Source organism: Cervus elaphus, chromosome 18 (assembly GCF_910594005.1).
Source record: "Cervus elaphus chromosome 18, mCerEla1.1, whole genome shotgun sequence".
In the NCBI taxonomy this organism is placed as follows: domain Eukaryota; kingdom Metazoa; phylum Chordata; class Mammalia; order Artiodactyla; family Cervidae; genus Cervus; species Cervus elaphus.
Genome location: NC_057832.1, coordinates 76,459,816 through 76,477,419, shown reverse-complemented (window position 1 = coordinate 76,477,419; position 17,604 = coordinate 76,459,816). Strand labels below are relative to the sequence as shown.

Sequence of the window (17,604 nt, the reverse complement as noted above, 5' to 3'; positions counted from 1 at the left end):
AGACATCTCTCTCATCGGAAAACCACGCGAAGCGAAGCAGGCACTCAGCAGAGGACTCTGGCTGAATTAGTAAGTTTTTGGTTTTTTGCTCATTCTACCTTTACTGTCTAGAAACCACTTCCCAAGGAATAGAAGGTACTGTGATAAAAACGCCTGTCGATGAATTCACTTTGCCCTCCTCACTTACCATCTTCCCACCTCGGGAACTATCTCCATTTAATTGGAGGGGGATTCAATCCTGCCAGTTGGGTCATGAATGAAAAGAAAAAAAAAAAAAATCCAAACCCGGGAGGCTGGTGGGGAACGCAGGGTGCACGGTCACTTCCTTTTGGGGGCTCTGCGAGGTCTCTGGGGACGGGGAGAGAAGCCCTCAGTTGGCGCTGCCCCGTGCCAGGGAGCTGTGGCACGGAAGGAAGGTGAGCCAAGGTGAGCACGCCGGGGAGAGGGGAGGGAGGGAGGGAGTGTGTGTGTGTTGGCGTGTGGGAACTGTGGTGTGTGATGGGGGTGCGTGTGAACGGGTAGGTGGGTGGGAGAGGGTTAGGTCTGCCCCCTTCCAGGGCCGCCCTGGGGTGCTCTCTCCCAGTGCCGCCGGCGCCCGCTGCCTCCTCACCACCTTTGCTCCTTTCTCCCCACGTGTCTCACCTTCAGATGGCGGTTCCCAGAAGCTCCAGTCCCTCTGACAGCTGTCGCTTGGGCAGCCTGGGGAGACGAATTGTCCTTCGTGGTGCTAGAGGACGCAGGAAATTAGCCAGGTTGCGAGTTGCAAAGCGGCCGCCACGGCGCCAGGAACTGGGCACACCCCACCTCCAGCGGGAGCGGCTGGGCCGGGCCGGGCCGGGGCCTCATCTCGCTCGCCATCGCCGGACAAAGCACAGCCGAGCCTGGCTGGAAGGCTGAGCTCCGAAGCAGGCAGGACGGAGCGGAGCAAAAGAATGCGGCTCTATTCTCGCAAGGGAAATTATAAAAAAGTTCATGTTCACGGTTCCCATCCACATGACCGACAGCGGCCAATGGAAGGGCCGAACAACTCATAAAGTTGTATTGCAAAGTTGTAAATTTTCATAAACAACAACGGATTTATGACCCTTTCCCCATCACTAAGAGGAGGCAGCTCCTACACCGGCGCCATCTTACCACCGAGGCGGCCCCGAGTTGGGGCCGCAGGTTTTACAGACCCAGTTGTGCCGGGGGGTTATTAAAAGGAGTAATAAGAAGCGGGTCCAGCCCAAGCAGGAGACGGGAGTCGAGGTCTTCGCCCGCCGAGCTGCCACTGTTCTGCGCTGTCCCCACCGCCCCTCGCCTCTTCCCCAGCCCCAGCCCCTCATTTTCCGCATCCAGATGCCTTTGCCAGGGTTTCGCAGCGGGGTCTGTGGCCAGTGCCCCTTCCTACCCCTTAGCTTCAGTGCTGGGTTCTGGGGCCGCCTCGCTTTTCCTGAATGTGGGGCTGGGGGCGGCATCAGAGGCCCTGAATCCTGCGTCCTTTCCTGGGCTGGGTTCAGGGCTCCTGGGGAATTCGGAATCAGTTGCAGGATGATATACCTTCTGGAACCCACTCTATAACCTTAGAGGAAAGGGTGGACTTGGGATTCTCTCCTGGAATCCATGGAGGGTTTGGGGGAGGTTCATAGAATAGATTATAATGTATCAATCGAAGATTTCCGTTTTTAGGGATCTGGAAGATGTTTGTATACACACCCAAACCAGACAAAAATCTCCACACAGAAATGTACATGTACAATTATGGACACCCAAAAATGTGTGCACACAATTATGGACACAAATACATAGTTGTGGGCTCACAAAAATAAAGACACAAAGAGGTACACACACCTATATAAATCTCCATAGCAATCCATGCGAAAAGGGAGCCAACAGGCATATACACTAGTACATGACACCCAGCACTTGAACCCTATCCGTCCTTCCATTTTGCTGTCCCAAAGCCCCTTTGGCCATACAGACCTAGCCAGGGCTTGCTCTCCAGTCATGCTTCTCTCTCTCTTCCCCAGCACACCACAACTCCCAGATAAAGCAGTCCACAGTTCTTTGTCATCAAGCATCTTTATTTTTCTGTTACATAAAACACTGTTAACTGGGCAAGACAGGAAGTGTAGGAAAATGTACCTTCCCATTCCTGGAAGCCCAGGCTAGAGCTGAGAGGGATGAGGGGGACACAGGACAACACAAGAGATGAAGGGCACTGGGAAGGGCATAAGTCCCCTCACCGGCTATAGAGTTAGCTCAAGACAACACACCATGCTACAAAGTCACCCCATTAACACATCCTTCCCAAGTCAGGACATTGCCTTACAAATGAGCTCCAAGACTATATAAATGACCAAAAAAAAAAAAAATCATGTTCAAATATACAATATTTGCCATTGTAGGAAAAGTCAGGGTACACATATTCAACATGGCTGGACAGTAGGACACAAGGGCCAGGGGAGGGGCAGGGAGGCTGGGAGCATCTCTGCAGTCCTACTAAGCAGAAGCGAACCCAGAGGCCCAGGCAGCTAGCTTGGGAATGCTCCAGAAGGAGGGGATGATGGGCCTGAACATGAGGTGCCCAGACCAAAGAAGGAGGAATTCTAGATTGTAGCACTTAGAATGCTTTGGAATAAATATATTATTTTCCATTTAAATAGAAGCCAATGCCCTGGTCCCCGGATCCCAGCGCCTTCTCAGCGCAGCCTCAGGGACCCCAAAGGCTACTAGCCGGAAGCAGCAGAGGCCTGGCCGAGGAGGGGGGAGGGTTCAGCAATAGGTAGCAGGCGAGCCAGCGAGCACAAAATAGGTAGTTTGGGGCGAGTAGGTAGTACTGAGAATCAGGTCCTTGCGGGTACTGGGGGAGGTGCTGGGGGTCTGACAGTGTTGGGACACTTCTGGGCTTCCTGGGAGTGGAGGCCCTCTGGGGCTGGGCCCATAGGTAGTTTGGGAGTGCCTCTCCCAGAGGAGGCCTGTGCTAGGTAGTATTTTAACCGTGCCAGCGCAGAGCTGGTCGGCCTGGGGTTGGGGGTGTCTGTTGGGGGTCCTCAGAGGCAGAGGGGATCCCCAGCGGGACCCAGTTTGGTGACTGCTCAGTCCAAAAAAAAACTGGGAGCTGGAGTGGGTAATGGGGTAGATTGGATGCAGGTTGGGGAGTGGGTGTTTTTTTTTTTTTTTTACATTTTCTTTTTCCACTTTTGTAAATAAAATCAGTCTCTAAAGACGCTTTCCAGACTGTCTGGTGCAGCCAGGGCCCTCATTCCTCCTCCTCCTCGTCCTCGTCGTCCTCCTCCTCGTCGTCGTCCTCGTCGTCGGCCTTGTCCGCGGCGGCGGCGGCGGCGGCTGAAGAGGCGGCGGGCGCGGCACCCTCGGGGGCGCCGGAAGCGGCCGGACCCTCCTCCTTATGCTCCTTCTTCCACTTCATGCGGCGGTTCTGGAACCAGATCTTGATCTGGCGCTCGGTCAGGCAGAGCGCGTGAGCGATCTCGATGCGGCGGCGCCGCGTCAGGTAGCGGTTGAAGTGGAACTCCTTCTCCAGCTCCAGCGTCTGGTAGCGCGTGTAGGTCTGGCGGCCCCGCTTTCGGTCCGGCCCTGCGAGCAGACACATGGACACATGGACACAAGGACAGACAAGCCGACAGGGACACAGGCCAGGGCATCAACCCGGCTGCCATCCAGGAGCGCGCATCTCCCTCCGGGCCCTGACCCAGCTCCGAGTCCCCCACCGCCCTGCGCCCCCAACCTGAGCCGGGGGAGGAGCGGGAGTCTTAGCGGAAGACCCCGACTGCGGTGCCAGACGCGCAGGCAGCTCTGTGAGGGGGGAAGGCGCAGAATCCCAACTTTACAACCGCTCTTTCCAGGCGGCTAGGCTTCCACAATGTCCTGCTTCCCCCTGACAAAGGGAAATTGTAAATATAGAGTGTGGGCAAGTGGGAGACGCTGCGCTTTTGCCATTCAAAGGCGAGCCAGCCGCTTCCCCGCCTAGCTAGGCAAGTGGGAGACCCTCTCCGGCGGCCCTCACTCCAAGGGCGCCTTTCCTCCCCAGCAGCCCGCGCCCCCATCCCCGGACCTTCCTAGGGCACTGGGCTCTCTCTCTCCACTCCCACCCATCCGACCCTCCCTACCTTTAAATGGCCCCTGACACAGGGGCGCAGGAGGGACCCTAAAGGGTTTGGCTCTCCTTGCTTTTGAGAAGAAAAGCCAGGCTGAAAGGAAAAGGAGGAGGGAGAGAGAAGAAAGGGAGGGAGAAAGAGGATAAGAGAATAGAGAGCAAAGCAACTTAATGTTGAGATTCCAAGGCAAATGGAGTTAAATAAATTTACGAGGATCGAACCCATTAATTGGGCCATAAAAAGTTTTATGAGCCTCATTTACATACAATGCTAGGAGCTCTCCAAGCTATGGCGCCTCGGCTCTAATTAAAACCAGAAAGGCAGCGCCGCCAGGAGTCACGGGGCCGCCGGCTCGCAGCCGCCTCGTTCCGCGCTCCGCGCCCCCAGCCCGGCGCTCCCAGCTCCCAGTCCGCCCGCCCACCCGGCCCGCCTAGCGGCTGCGCCTACCTGAAGACCGCATCCAGGGGTAAATGCGGAAATTGGCCTCGGCCGAGGCGTGCAGCCCGCCTTCGTCTGCCTTGTCGCAGGCGCCTTTGGCGAGGTCACTGCAGAGCCCCGGGATGTTTTGGTCGTAAGAGGCGCAGGGCAGGTTGCCGTAGGCGTCGGCACCCAGGCCGTAGCCAGACGCGAAGGGGTTCTGATAGAGGGGGCTGTTGACATTGTACAAGCCCGGTACGGTCGAAGGGAAGGCGCCGGCGGCCGCCCCGTAGCCGCTTCTCTGCGAGTTGGGCGCAAAGGAGCAAGAAGTCGGCTCGGCATTTTGGAACAGAGAAGCCCCCGCCGTATATTTGCTAAAAAGCGCGTTCACATAATACGAAGAACTCATAATTTTGACCTGTGATTTGTTGTCCGGCAGCTTTCAGTGTCGGTTTTACGAGGTAGCGTGATATATGATAACATTACACCCCCAGATTTACACCAAACCCCATTTTCTTTTGGACGGAGCTCGCCGCAGCACGTGACCGCCCACATGACTGCCTCCGCCAATCTCAGCCGCCCTCACAGGTGGTCTCGCTCGGCTGGGCCCGCGGCAGCCTAGAATGGAAGGGAAACAGGCTCAAATATGTGGCCAACGAATCTGTCCGCACCCGGCAGGCCTGGCGCATCCCGCGGGAAAAGGACTCCCGAGGCGCCGCGTGGAGGCTCCGCGCGCCGCCAGCCCGGGCCCCTGGCCGGCAGAGGCCGCGTGGAACCGGCCGGGCGCAGTCCCTTCCTTGCTTATTCCCGGACGCTGGACCAAGCTGGCGGGTCCTCCCTGCCCCTCTTTTCTACCCACTCACCCAAGCCAGGGAGGGTCTCTGCGCTCCGAAGTGCGGGCCCTGTACTCGGTGGCCAAGCGGACAAGTCTCAGCTCTGGGCAAATCGACTCTTTGCCTACGTTCCCCGTCCCAAGTCCAGTGGGCCAGAGGCCGACTTAGACTCCGATCCAGATGGGGCCGGCGCAGCGTCGCTTGCAGCTGCAGCAGGAAGGCCACCACAGACTGAAACCATGTGGTTGGAATAAAGTCAAGGTCTCCCAGCCTCCTTTCCTAAATCGGCGGCGCACTGTTTATTCTCCTAAAGGAAACAGTGAAATATTTATCTATTAATGAGCCTCATTTGCCAGCAGATTTATTAACATGAGCTTTCCTTCCCTCCTCCCGAACACCGCTGGCTGGGCAGGCTCTGTGCGTTCTCTCCTGGGCACCTGGCTGGCTTCTGGCAGCCGAAGAAATGCGTGGACAGTCTTGTCCTCCGTGCAACTCTTGGTTCCTCTTCGCTCAAAGAGAACCAAATCTCTCCCCCAGCTTGTTGGGACCTCAGGCCCACACCTTTCCAGGTGCCAATATTACTATAAGGTTTCTGGTAGCCTTCACTGGGGACATCCCTGGGCCCCGGCTACCTTCTCCTGGGCGCCAAACATGCTTTAGAGCCAATTTGGAGAGGAGAGAGGCCCCAGGGGCCTGGGGACTACAACCCCTATATTCCTCCATTTCTTTTGGAGACCCCCAAACAGAAGGGGAGACCCCCCCCCCCTTCAGACCTTTTCCAAAAGGCAGCTCTGGCAGCTTCACCTTTCCAAGGACTGGCTTTACTTTTCCAAGACTGGAGCACAAAGTAGTCTCACTCACTTCCACGCAGGGCCCCCACTCTAGGACCTTACTTTCCCAAGCCTCCAATCTCCGGCGCAGGGTTGGAGCACCCCAGAGGGTGGTGGGGCGACCCTTCCCCTAAATGCCTCATAAACTGCCCAGACTGCGATGGAAGCCCAGCGGCCGGGTTAGTACGCCTTTTACTGCTCAGCTCGATTGCACACCATAAACCCGACCTCACAATGGAATTGCCCCGGAAATTCTCCTCTGAGTTATAGAGTTTGATTCCTTGTGTACAAAGCACTTCCCATCACTTTCAGAGGGTTCGGGCTGTCCCCGTTCACCACACGCTCTCGGGGGGTCCCAGAAGCACAAAAGGTGACAGGAGGGTTCACGCTTGGATGAAAATGGAGTCCCAGCTCTGGCCTAGCGGACTGCCTGAGGCATAGGTGGGGAAGTGGGGGCTGTCTGAGCAGGTGGGTGCCTGGTGGTTTTCCCTGGGGGCGCAGGGGCCATGGTGCGCCAATATCCAGGGATGCCCTTTATGGAGGACCAGGGTGACAGCGTGTCCCCGTTGGGGAATGGAGGGCGTAAGAGGAATGAAAAAAAAACATATTCCAAATAGCATTACTTTCCGGTAGGAAATAAAAACCTAAGAAAATTAAAGACCAAACAAACAAGAAGGCTAGGAGATCAAAGAAGCGGAATTAGACAGCTTTAGACCAATAAATTGTTCCTCGGGTGACACAGAGCAAGATGCAAAGAGAAAGACCGGCCCGCCGCCGCCGTCTGTCTAGACTCCGGGGGCTGGAGCAGCCGACAGCTATGGCGTTTGTAGTAGAACCTGCCCTAGTGAGGCGACCCAACAGACCAAGGGGGAGCGATTTCTGGGAGTGCAGGAAAGGGCCCGTTCCCAGCCAAGAGGTCTGGGAGCCCGTGCCACAGGCTCATCCCTGCCCGAGTTTTGTCGGGAGCAGGTCCCAGCCATCCTGGCAGAATGCACTGATTCTTCTCCTGGGCCAAAGAGGATCCAGATACTGCCAGCAAGGCCTCAGTCTTTCTGGGCCCAAGTCAGCCAACCCGGCTGAGCCCCACGGGTGCTGAAACCTCCCTTTCGTTTCTGAGCTTCTCTCTCCTCTCTTGCCTTCTGCAGCGGGGTTTTAAAACGGAAAAGCCAGACAAGACCAGGCTTTCAATATGGCCTCTTTAAATGCGTGTTCGCAAGCCTCCGGCTTTCTATTTATTTGGCGGGACAGACACACATGCGCTGGATTAAATGTGATAATATTCACACAAATACTCGTTGACGCTCAATCTGAAGCAGGCCACGTGAAGGCGGGTTTCTTATCAGCCGAGTCGTCTTTAGATAAAGACATTTTCCTAGGGCCCTCCTGGAGCTGGGGTCCTACCTACCTAGCAAAGTGTTTCCCCTGCTTCTCTTTACCAAACGGTCCTCAATATTGAAATCCAGCTAAGAAGGTAAACCCAGCTCTGGGGCGGTGAATGGAGCCTGCCAGGAGTCGGGCGGGTGAAGATTTGCTTCTATAAACGTTGCCACACGCAACCCGCGCTCACATTGCGCGCCTCTTATGCACCCAATGCGCAGTCTTCCATCGCGACTCGGACACCGACTCATCGGAGTGCAGAGGCGCTCCGGCTGCCGCGGGGTCCCGTCTGCGCGCCTCCCGGACACCCGCCGGCCAAGGGCAAGAGAGGCCTTGCCCGGGGTAGTCCACGAGGCCTCTGAGTTCCCGACCGGCTTGCACCTACCTGGGGCCTCCGTGACCGGTAACCACCGATCTGCTCCTTCGCCGTTTATTTAAAGTTACATAAATCGAGCTTTGTATCTGCGGCTTGGAGACATGGCCACGGGTGACTCTTGGGGAAGCTATAAAACCCCTTTCACCAAAGGCTGTGAAATTTTATGTATTAAGTAAGGAAATATAATGAAGGCGTGTGTCTGTAATACCAACGTGTGTATATAAACAGAAAAAGGAGGGGAGAGAGACACACGGATAGTGACGCCCAGGAGAGATGTCAGCCAAAAAAACGCAGTCCCGGGTTTTACAGCGTGTACAGCGCCGAGAAGCAGGTTGTAAACATTTTGTGGGCTTGGCGGAGATTATTACAACCCAAATAAACGCACCGCGTGGCGTGTTCACAAGGGCTCAGGACTGCTTCGGCGGGGTTCCCTGTTTGCTTTTGCATTTTCCTCCTGAAACCATTCTGTACCCGGGGCTGATCCTCGCAAACGCGGGAACGCACCCGGGCCTCCTCCTGGAAGGGTCTGAGGCGTATACCCCCGCCCAGGGTCGAGGGTAGGCTCGAATGGGATTGGGGTTCCCTCCCTCACCGTCCTCGCCTCTGAAGCAGGGGACGGACGCCAGAGTAGCCTTGATGCCTCCACTACCCAGGAAATTCGCAGGCGAGAGAAAGCAAGGGCGGCTTTCACCACGTCAACTCTTGTCCTGGAGCTGGGATGTAAACATAATTATTTTAAATATCATGTATTTTAGAATAACCAAAGCAGTTCCTGGTCCCGGTCCCGGGATTCCCCATCCTTCCAGACCCATACTAGACAGTTACCAAGATACGCCTTTACGCCCAATTCTCAGCCGCCTGATTGTCCCGTGACGTTTTTAAGGCGGCCGAGTCCCGGGGTCCCGGCTCGCCTCTGAGTGCTGACTCTCCCTGCACCGGGACGCAGCCTTCGGGGGTCTCTCGGGTCGCCACAGGACCCTCGGCCACTGTGTTTGCCCTCTGCGCGCCCTCTGGAGGGTCACCAGGTCCACGGGCTGTAGGCCTTAGTCCTGGTGTCTGTCCGCCGGTCGGTCGCGTTCTCCGAGTGTCGTGAGGCCCCGAGGCCTGCCCCAGGGTGGGCACGGTCACCCTAGATCGGTCCCCGCGCCTGGAGCTACCGCCCCGCAGCCTCGGGACAGCGGCAGCACCGCAGCGCTAGGCCCCCGCCCAGGATGGGGAGAGACGCGGGCGCGAACTGTGCAGGTCAGGCGAGACCCAGTCGCTTGCTTTTTTTTTGTCTCCCAGCGAGGCTTCTGGCCAGGCGTGAGCGGCACCGAAAATATACGACCGCCGTTCGCTCAAATCTGGGGCTCCCATTCCAGAAGAGCTTGCATCAAGTCGACATTTTAGGAACTTCCCCGGGTCGCGGCGGCGGGAGATGGCGGCGCGGGTGCCTCTTGCGTGGAGCCATACTGCCATCTGCTGGCCTTGCCTTGACACTGCAGCCCAGCCGCCCGGCCTGAACTTCGTCAGCAGCCGCCGCGGGTCGGGGGTACCACTCTCCACGCCGGGCAACGGCCCATCCCCGGGGGGTCTGCACAGAGCCCGGAATCTACGCTACCGAGAGGGCAGTGCCCATAAAAAAGAGAGCTGTTTCCGCAGCCGCTTTATCGGCGGCAGACAGAGCCAAGAAATGAAAGGGCTTTGGTGGAAAATCTTAATTGGGGCTGGACAGTTGTAAACCCATTAAGGGCCGAATTCCAGACAGTTCGCAGACCCGGCCTTTATGGCACACCCTCACTGCCCATTCTTTGAAGTTTCCTCTGTCTGCAACAACAGAGGGCGTCCCAACCTGGCGGCAGGGTGGGGGTGGGCGGACGCCCCACCCTCCGTTGTCCCCATTCCCCTTTTCCGCGCCCAAACACAGATAACTGCAAAAATCGAGGGCCGAGGGCCGAGGGCCGAGGGCGGGGAGGCGAGAAAAGAAAAGTGGGGTAGGAGGCTGAACCCTCCGCCACATCTAGAAGGCGCTCGGGCCTCCGAAGTTGTGGCCGTTCCCCCCGCAGCCCTTTACACCCCATAAACGGTAACAGCCCTCATTTTCTTTTATGGCGCTTGGGGCTGGTCAGTTGCCTCGGCTCTGCCTCTGTCAGGACTTGTGCTTGGGAGAGGTGTGCGGGGCGGGCCCGCCCGGCAGGATGCGGGGGGCGGGGTGCGAGGGCGCGGGCAAAATCCAGTCCCCTGGGAGCCGCCAACTGTCCGTGCCCGCGGCCACGTTGGGGCGGCCGGGCTCCAGATTCCCTCCTGGTAGAGGCCTTAGGCAGCTCTCGGTCCTGCCACCGCCCTCCCAGCTCCCCCTACCCACCCTGCCAGGGAAGATCCAGGCCCCCCTCCAGTCGCGGTGGACCCGGGTTTGGGGAATTCTTGGGGCGCCAAGACGAAAGAATGGCCATTCCCAGCCACTGGACAGCCGTAAGCGACATCCCAGCCCGGCCAACTTCTCTGAAGCCTCCCCGCAGTCCCGCAACCGGACACAAAGCCGGGAGCAGGGCCTCTCCGCCCCTTGTTGTCCACCCTTCCTCTGCTCGCTGCCTGCAGTCGCCAGGCAGCCGGCGCGGGAGGCAGAGCGGAGGGCCGCCTGGGTCTGGCTACTGCAGGTTCACGCTCCCAAGTCAGAGACACAACTGAGCTCCGTTCTCCCGCATTTCAGCCGCTCTGCCACCCCCAGCCTACCCAGGCTCCCCTGCCCCGAAGAAGGTGCAAAGAGCTGACCCGCAGAAATTAGAAAAGAATCAATATATTTTATTGGCAAAAAGTTAAATATCATTTCAACACAACGATTTGGTCAGTAGGCCTTGAGGTAACTATTGCAAAATATACAGTGTGCATTCAGCTTGATGGAAACCCCAGATTCATTAAGGATACAAATCTACAGTAGCCCAATGGCGGTTTCATAGCGTATAATTTATTATCAATAAAATTAACTCCATTACAATAAGCATTCATTTTTCCCCCAATTAAAATTAAACGTAAACCATAGGTAGTAACCATCTGCACATACGTATAGCTCCAAATTTCCTCACTGTTTGGTGCAAAAACAATATTCAAGCTTGTTTACTTTTTCTTTAATATGTGGATTGTATATATACAATGGACAAGACCAGTCTAGAGAGTGTGTAGAAACTAAAATGTCCGCATTTCAAAAATGGAGAAAACCATGAATCTATGCGTCCCGGAGAATGCTTGCTTTCTTGTTTTAAAATTTTATGTCACTGGGAAATCCTTACAGCTAGTTTACAATCAAAGGTTAACAGCCTAGTTACACAGAAGACATATTCCACTACAGAGCTATACTCTATGCAACTGCTTTCTCCCCTCATAAACAACCTGAGTTCAAATCGAATTCTAGCTTTCACAATCACAACGGGTGCGTCACCCATCACAGAAGTTTGAGTCACAAAACATAATTACCACAATAAAACACAGTATTCAAGTATCTGGGCAGATCACTCTGCCGCACAAAGAGCAAATTAAATTAACTACACACAGTCTAAAAACTATACAGCCCGCCGTCAATAGTTGTGCATTATAAAAAGGTAGTTTTTTTGTTTGTTTGAAGTCAGGAACAGGTAGATTTTTTTTTTTTTAATATATACAAGCTAGCACATAGAGCCATCAGCGCTAATGCCCCCACCTTTTTTTTTTTTTTTTTTTTTAATCTTATAGAAAATGGAAAGCTTACAATACCTCCTCCATTAAAGTGGCAGGCCAAGGAACCAGCCTGAACAGGGTTTGCCTAGGACATGAGGCCTGGAGTTTCCAACCGCCTTGTGTGGGGTGGTGGAGGCTGGGGTAGGCTGGGGTGGGGTCGGGGTAGGAGAAGGGGACGGGCAATTCTTTCTCTCTAGCTCACTCTCTCTTTTCTAAATGAACTCGAGTCGCATCACTCGTCTTTTGCTCGGTCCTTGTTGATTTTCTTCATTTTCATCCTGCGGTTCTGGAACCAGATCTTGACCTGCCTCTCCGTAAGGTTGAGCAGTCGGGCCACCTCGTACCTGCGGTCCCGGGTGAGGTACATGTTGAACAGAAATTCCTTCTCCAGTTCCAGCGTTTGGTGTTTTGTATAGGGGCAGCGTTTCTTCCGCGTGGAGCGAGCATGGAGCCAGTTGGCAGCCGGGTTACCTGCGGGTGGGGGACAGAGAGGGGGGATTTAGGAAGCGAATAAGCACACCCACCCCCTTCTGCTGGGGGCTAGGAAAACTCCTGGGGTCTTCAGCCAAAGTGCAGGGCGCTGCTGAACTGGTTAGGGAAGGCAGCCCAGCCTCGGATACAATGGAACCCTGGCAGACAGACGCAGGGACGGTCACTTACAATTGCACGCCGGAAAACCTCGGCTCCCCACCCCCACCCCCACCCCAGACCGTCCTTTCTCCTCCTCTGTCTTCCTTTCCCCTCCTCTGCTTCCTCCCACTCTCCACACGTCGTGTAAGAAGTGAAATTTGCAAACAGATCTCTTTCTTGCCACACAGGAGGAAACCACGCTGCCCTGTGTTCCTTAGCAAGCTTAATATTCTATTCTCCCTCTCACTGACTCTTTCCTTCCCACCTTTCCACCTACTCTCCCCATTCCTTATTTTGACCTCCCGGGAAGGCCGTGGGAGCTGGCCAGGCCGGTATGGCGCCCCTAGGCACCCCAAGGCCGTTGATCAGTTCTCCAGTTTATTTGAATAATCTAGCACGGGGACCCTCGCGTCCCGGTCGCCTGCAGCCGCATCTTGGGCAGGGTTTACGCCGCCACTGGCTGAAGCAAGAAGTGGAGAGAATCGGCCGTCTTCCCCAGCGTCCCGGGTCAGGCTGCCCGGGCTGCAGTTGCTACCGCCGCTCCCGGACAATCTAGCCGCACAAAAGGCTTTCTCTGGCGCGTCGCTTTCGAAGAATCTCGCCCAGAGTATCTGTCTTGGTCCCGGGCAAGCCAAGGAGAGGGTCACCAGGTCTCGGGTCGTCCCGCAGCGCCTGCCCCGCCCCCTCTCCAGGCAGCCGCCGCCTCCCCTCCCCCGAAGCCCGGCGGGCCGGCTTGTCACTGCTTTCTGGACTTGGGGGGCCCCATCCGAGGAGGCTTCCCAAACAGCAACTTCTGGCTCCCGGCCTTTGCTCAGGAGGCTCCCAGCGAAGGCGAAGGCAGGCTCCGGAGAAAGCTGGAGGGCCGGCAGATCCGGGTGGCCGGCGTGGAGGCGGTGGCCAGCCTGGAAGGAGGAGACACTTACTGGGATCGATGGGGGGCTTGTCTCCGCCGCTCTCATTCTCAGGATTGTTTTCGGAGAAGGCGCCTTCGCTGGGCTGTTTTTCTCTATCAACTGGAGGAGAACCACAAGCATAGTCAGTCAGGGACAAAGTGTGCGTGTCAAGCGTGGGACAGTCACCCCTTCTGGCCGACAGCGGTTCAGGTTTAATGCCATAAGGCCGGCTGGAGGGCAAGCCCGCGAAGGAGAGCGCGCCGGGCGTGGGCTCCAGCCAGGAGCGCATGTACCTGCCGTCCGGCGCCGCCGCCGCCACGGGCGCCTGGGGGTGCACGTAGGGGTGGTGGTGATGGTGGTGATACACGGCCGCGGGCACCGCGTTGGCGCCCGCCGCGTGCACCGGGTTCCACGAGGCGCCAAACACCGCCGCCTTGGACTGGAAGCTGCAAGGGCTGAAGTCGGGGTGCTCGGCCAGCGCCGCGGCCTGCCTGGGGGGCTGGCCCAAGGCTCCCGGCGCGTAGCGGCCCGCGCCCAGCTCATCCGCGGCATCGGCGCCCAGCAGGAATGAGTCCACGTAGTAGTTGCCAAGGGCCCCGGTGGTGGCCATCGCCGTGCCCCGCGCCCGGCCGGCCCGGCCTGACCCGCGGAAATTATGAAACTGCAGATTTCATGTAACAACTTGGTGGCACCAGTGGGGGGGGAGTACAGTCACCTAATAAGTTGCCGGCGCCCGCGCCCCCATTGGCCGCGCGCGTCACGTGCCCGCCCGGCAGAACAATAACGCGTAAATCACTCCGCACGCTATTAATGGCCCGGTGTTTTGCAGTCATAATTTTTATAGCAAAAGCCATATGTTTTTATGCAAAGGGATCGCGGCGCTCCGCGATCGGGTTTGTTTTAATTGTGGCCAACGAAGATTAAAAGATCAAATCTGGCCTTGCCTCTGTACTCCCTCCCCTCCCACCGCCACCACCAGACACACACTTCTTAAGCGGACTATTTTATATCACAATTAATCACGCCATCAGCAAGACGCGGGTCCCGCGCGCGAGTGCGGCCAGCAGAGCCCCTCACATAAAATTAGACAATAATTGAAGCCATAAAAAGGCAGCCAAATCGCATTCTCGCTCTACTGTATTTAAATCTATATTTATGATATTTCATAAGGAGTTATTGTTTCAGAAGCCACACAGGCTGGTGGGAAATTGGGAACGACCAACAGATTCGTTTGCCTCCTCGTGACTCCCAGCTGTAAAAATTTACGAGGACTTGGAAAGGTTAAATTAGACTGTTGTGTTTGGTTGGCGAGCTCCCTGTAAATAATCCTTGCGGTCCCTAGAGATGCGAGTTTACCCGGGGCTGGTCGAGAAAAGTCAAATTCAACGCAGTATCCGTCCCAGACTGAGCCACCACCACCTCTGCCGGAGCGCGCTGGACAGGGACAGGCCACCGAGAAGGCAGCATCAGTTGTGAACGCCCCCGGCATCTGCCCAACTGGAGCGCAGGGCGCCCGGGCAGCTCCCAAAATCGCCGCTGAGCCTCCAGCGAGGGCCCCACCGAGGAACGGCCAGGGAGACAGCGGCCAGTCCTCCCTGGGGCGATGGATTTCAGGACCTGATTGCGCCCCGCGCTCGGCTCCCTCCCCGCGTATACGCATGACCACCCCGCCCCGCTCGCGGTCCGCCGGCATCACTATCCACAGCCCCGGCAGACCCAACAGGCGTCCCAGCCGTGTGTTCCGACCTTGGAGGCCCTAACGCTGAGCTCTGCAAGCCTCGTAGCTTCTATCAGGGTCATTCCCTGAACCCGAGCTGCGAAAAAACACGAGGCAGGATCAATGAAAGGCGAGTTCTCTGGCGAAAAAGCAGCTCCGCCTAAGAGACCCCTTGACTCTAGTAGCTGGGAAGCCGGCACCGGAGCGGTTAGCCTCTGGGCCCCCTGTGTGAGTTCTTCTGGGCTCCTTCCTTTCTGACCACTATCCTGGACCCGCCTAGGTTACCCACCCGACCCACGGCTCTGCAGTTACAAGGCCCAAAACTCCGGGCTGCAGATCAAGTCCAGGGCTAGAAATTAAAACAGGGAGGGGCACAGGACATTGACTTTTAATCCTATTTCTCAGCTTGGCCAAATTGAGGAAGGTATTTCTTACTCCTTAGAGTCTTTCAGAGGTAAATTAAAAGGCCTCAGCCTGTATGTTAATTGAGAAAAAAAAACAAAAAACAAAACCTACCCCCAATCCGAACAGAAAGAGGCGACTCCTAAAAAGGGGTAATTAAATTCACGTGTGAACACTGTGCCTGCAAAAGTGTGTTTCTCATTAGCCCTCTTCCCTGGCGGCGAGGGCGGGCGAGCGGCATCGGTCTCTTCCATCTTCTGTTTTTCCTTCATCCTCCCCAACAGTTCCAGTAATCCCCCCCAAATCCTGATACATCCCTGTCCCAGGCGGGAACCCGCAAATGCCAGGCTCTCCCAGAGAATGAGGCTGCGGAGCCGCGCAGAGAGCCACCGGGTGCCCCTTCCTCTGCCCGCGCCGGAAGAGGGAAGTGGCCGACACAATGAACTCCGACGTGGCCGATCCTGGCCGCCTCAGCCCCCTCCTCCCTAATATTTTCCTTTCCTTGTAAATTCCTCCGCCGGTATCCCCACCCCCACTGCAGCCCAGGGTGTCCTAAATATCGACCCCTTAGATTTTCATTAAGAAAAATTAACTCTGGAGGAAACCTTCACCCCTAATTGTAATTGTCTACAAACAGGCTGGACACGCCTGGTTGCCTTTTCCTTTTTTTTTTTTTTCTGGTAACCAGAGAAGACACCTATTATTGTTAGTAATGTTTAAAATAAAACAGGCTATGTTGTTTTAAATAACCTTAGACTTTCCCAATAGAATGGCTTCTAAATAATTATCCCGCGTTGAGAATTAAGCAGTCCTTACTGGTGTCAGGAAAAAGGGGAAATCGCAAAACTAAATATTATCTCTATTTAGCCCACAGGTTTAGGGAGAGAATATTCAGGCTTTTGTGTTTGCTTTTATTTTGGAGGTGAAAGAGATTATGTGTGCATAAAGAAACAATAAATGGGTGTAATTACAAACTGCCTTTTCTAGCCTGAGAGTTCAAAAACCTTTGCCTCCAAAACGAATCCACTACTCAAATCCTGAAAATGGCAGAGAGGAATTGAGGAGAATGCCCTGTGACAGCCTTTCCGATAACAGGAGGGCAGGCTGGGCAGTGAATAGTTTCTGGGCTGCTGGAGCTGGGGAGGGAAGCGCTGTTTCGTGTGCTTGAGCCTGAAGGCCCGCAGGCGTGTTGGATTCCCAGGGGTGGAAATTGTTTTCAGTTCTCGGTAGCAAGAATGGCCCCATTGGCTTCAAACCGTGGCCTACAACTTGGAAGGCGGACTCGGTGTCTACAATTTAGGCTTCCTTTCCCCTATTATTTGAAACACACTGGCACTGGAACGATTCCCTTCTCTAGTAATGTCCCCACAAGGATGCCATATCTAACATCCTCTGACCCTGATAGAAGCTACTGGCAAGCAAACAGCCAATCTTTGCCCTAGCGGGGCTCCCTTATCGCGATTAAAGCCGGAGCCTGGACCAGCAGGCCGGGAAAGCAGAGGAAGCTTTGTGGCAGTTCCCTGCGTGTTGGTCCACCGGGCCTGGCTGAGGCCAGGACTCAGCCTCATCTCCCCATTGAAGTCAGCGAAGGCCTCCTTGCCCTCGGAATGGGCACACAAAAACGACGAGAATTCCCCCCAATCAGATTGCCTAAGCTGCCGTTCAGGACCCGCGGAGTAGGAACGCCAGGCCGCCGCCATCCGGTCGTGATCATAACCGAGGCCTTGTCTGGGCCACAGCACACCAGGCCGAGATCCACAGCCCTAGACAGCCGCGCCCCTCCAGCTCTTCCTCAGCAGATTCCCACCTCTGCTTGAACACGCATGGAAAAATAAGACACCCCACACCTCGCTCTCCCTAAACAAGCCCTGTATCTCTTCCCCCAGTTCCTCCCAAAGGAATAGTTGGGGAGGAGACAGAAAGAAAACTGGACACAGACTGAAGGTGAAAGAAAATTAAGGAAAGAAAAAAGGAAGGGGTAAACAAGAAAAAAAGAGGGAGGAAGGAGGGAAGGAAAGAAGGAAGAAAGAGTCAAAGGCAACTCTTGGGAGTAGACAGAGGTTTACAGAGAGAAGGGTAAGTGACAAGGCCCGTATCCCAGCCCCTGTCAGCCCTGTCCGCTTCCTGGTTTAGGCTGAATCTCCACTGGCAAAGCGATCTTTCCTCAACTGGTACCCCAGATTGGGCTAGAGGTGCCCCGGCCTTGCAGAAGAAAGGCAGAGTCCCCGGCCAGGCGCAGGCCCCGAGCAGGAGACGCCCAGGACAGAGGCGTACGCCCCTGACCTTGAATGGCCCGGGGCCCAGAATTCCTACCACGCCCCTGGCATCCGCGACGGAGCAGG

The 17,604-nt window shown here is 55.9% G+C and overlaps 2 protein-coding genes across 6 annotated transcripts; both read right to left on the bottom strand.

Moving 5' to 3' along the window:
* Positions 1-2,045: 2,045 nt before the first annotated feature.
* HOXA7 (homeobox A7) lies at positions 2,046-9,476 on the bottom strand. 4 transcript variants are annotated; one of them, XM_043873306.1, is made up of 5 exons: positions 8,756-9,476; positions 8,523-8,643; positions 5,378-5,654; positions 4,545-5,132; positions 2,046-3,576 (listed from the first exon to the last, which is right to left on the bottom strand). In XM_043873306.1, exons 4-5 carry the CDS (start codon positions 4,921-4,923, stop codon positions 3,242-3,244), a joined length of 714 nt encoding a protein of 237 aa, XP_043729241.1. In that variant the 5' UTR covers positions 4,924-5,132; positions 5,378-5,654; positions 8,523-8,643; positions 8,756-9,476; the 3' UTR covers positions 2,046-3,241. The 4 variants fall into 4 exon arrangements, with proteins under 4 accessions (XP_043729241.1, XP_043729245.1, XP_043729243.1 ...); XM_043873310.1 differs by lacking the exon at positions 5,378-5,654; XM_043873308.1 differs by lacking the exon at positions 8,523-8,643.
* A 2,050-nt stretch (positions 9,477-11,526) lies between these two features.
* HOXA9 (homeobox A9) lies at positions 11,527-17,603 on the bottom strand. 2 transcript variants are annotated; one of them, XM_043872948.1, is made up of 3 exons: positions 14,500-17,603; positions 13,174-13,263; positions 11,527-12,091 (listed from the first exon to the last, which is right to left on the bottom strand). In XM_043872948.1, exons 1-3 carry the CDS (start codon positions 14,834-14,836, stop codon positions 11,853-11,855), a joined length of 666 nt encoding a protein of 221 aa, XP_043728883.1. In that variant the 5' UTR covers positions 14,837-17,603; the 3' UTR covers positions 11,527-11,852. The 2 variants fall into 2 exon arrangements, with proteins under 2 accessions (XP_043728883.1, XP_043728882.1); XM_043872947.1 differs by lacking the exon at positions 14,500-17,603 and having other exon boundaries at positions 13,174-14,492.
* Between the last annotated feature and the right edge of the window lies 1 nt (position 17,604).

What these genes read in the sequence shown, in the direction of transcription:
- HOXA7 (XM_043873306.1), bottom strand. Translation starts at nt 4,923, where the DNA reads ATGAGTTCTTCGTATTATGTGAACGCGCTTTTTAGCAAATATACGGCG. An exon ending in CCCCTGGATGCGGTCTTCAG is followed by an intron (nt 3,577 to 4,544) that starts GTAGGCGCAGCC and finishes GTCTGCTCGCAG; the next exon opens with GGCCGGACCGAAAGCGGGGC.
- HOXA9 (XM_043872947.1), bottom strand. Translation starts at nt 13,753, where the DNA reads ATGGCCACCACCGGGGCCCTTGGCAACTACTACGTGGACTCATTCCTG. An exon ending in CAAGCCCCCCATCGATCCCA is followed by an intron (nt 12,092 to 13,173) that starts GTAAGTGTCTCC and finishes CCCCACCCGCAG; the next exon opens with GTAACCCGGCTGCCAACTGG.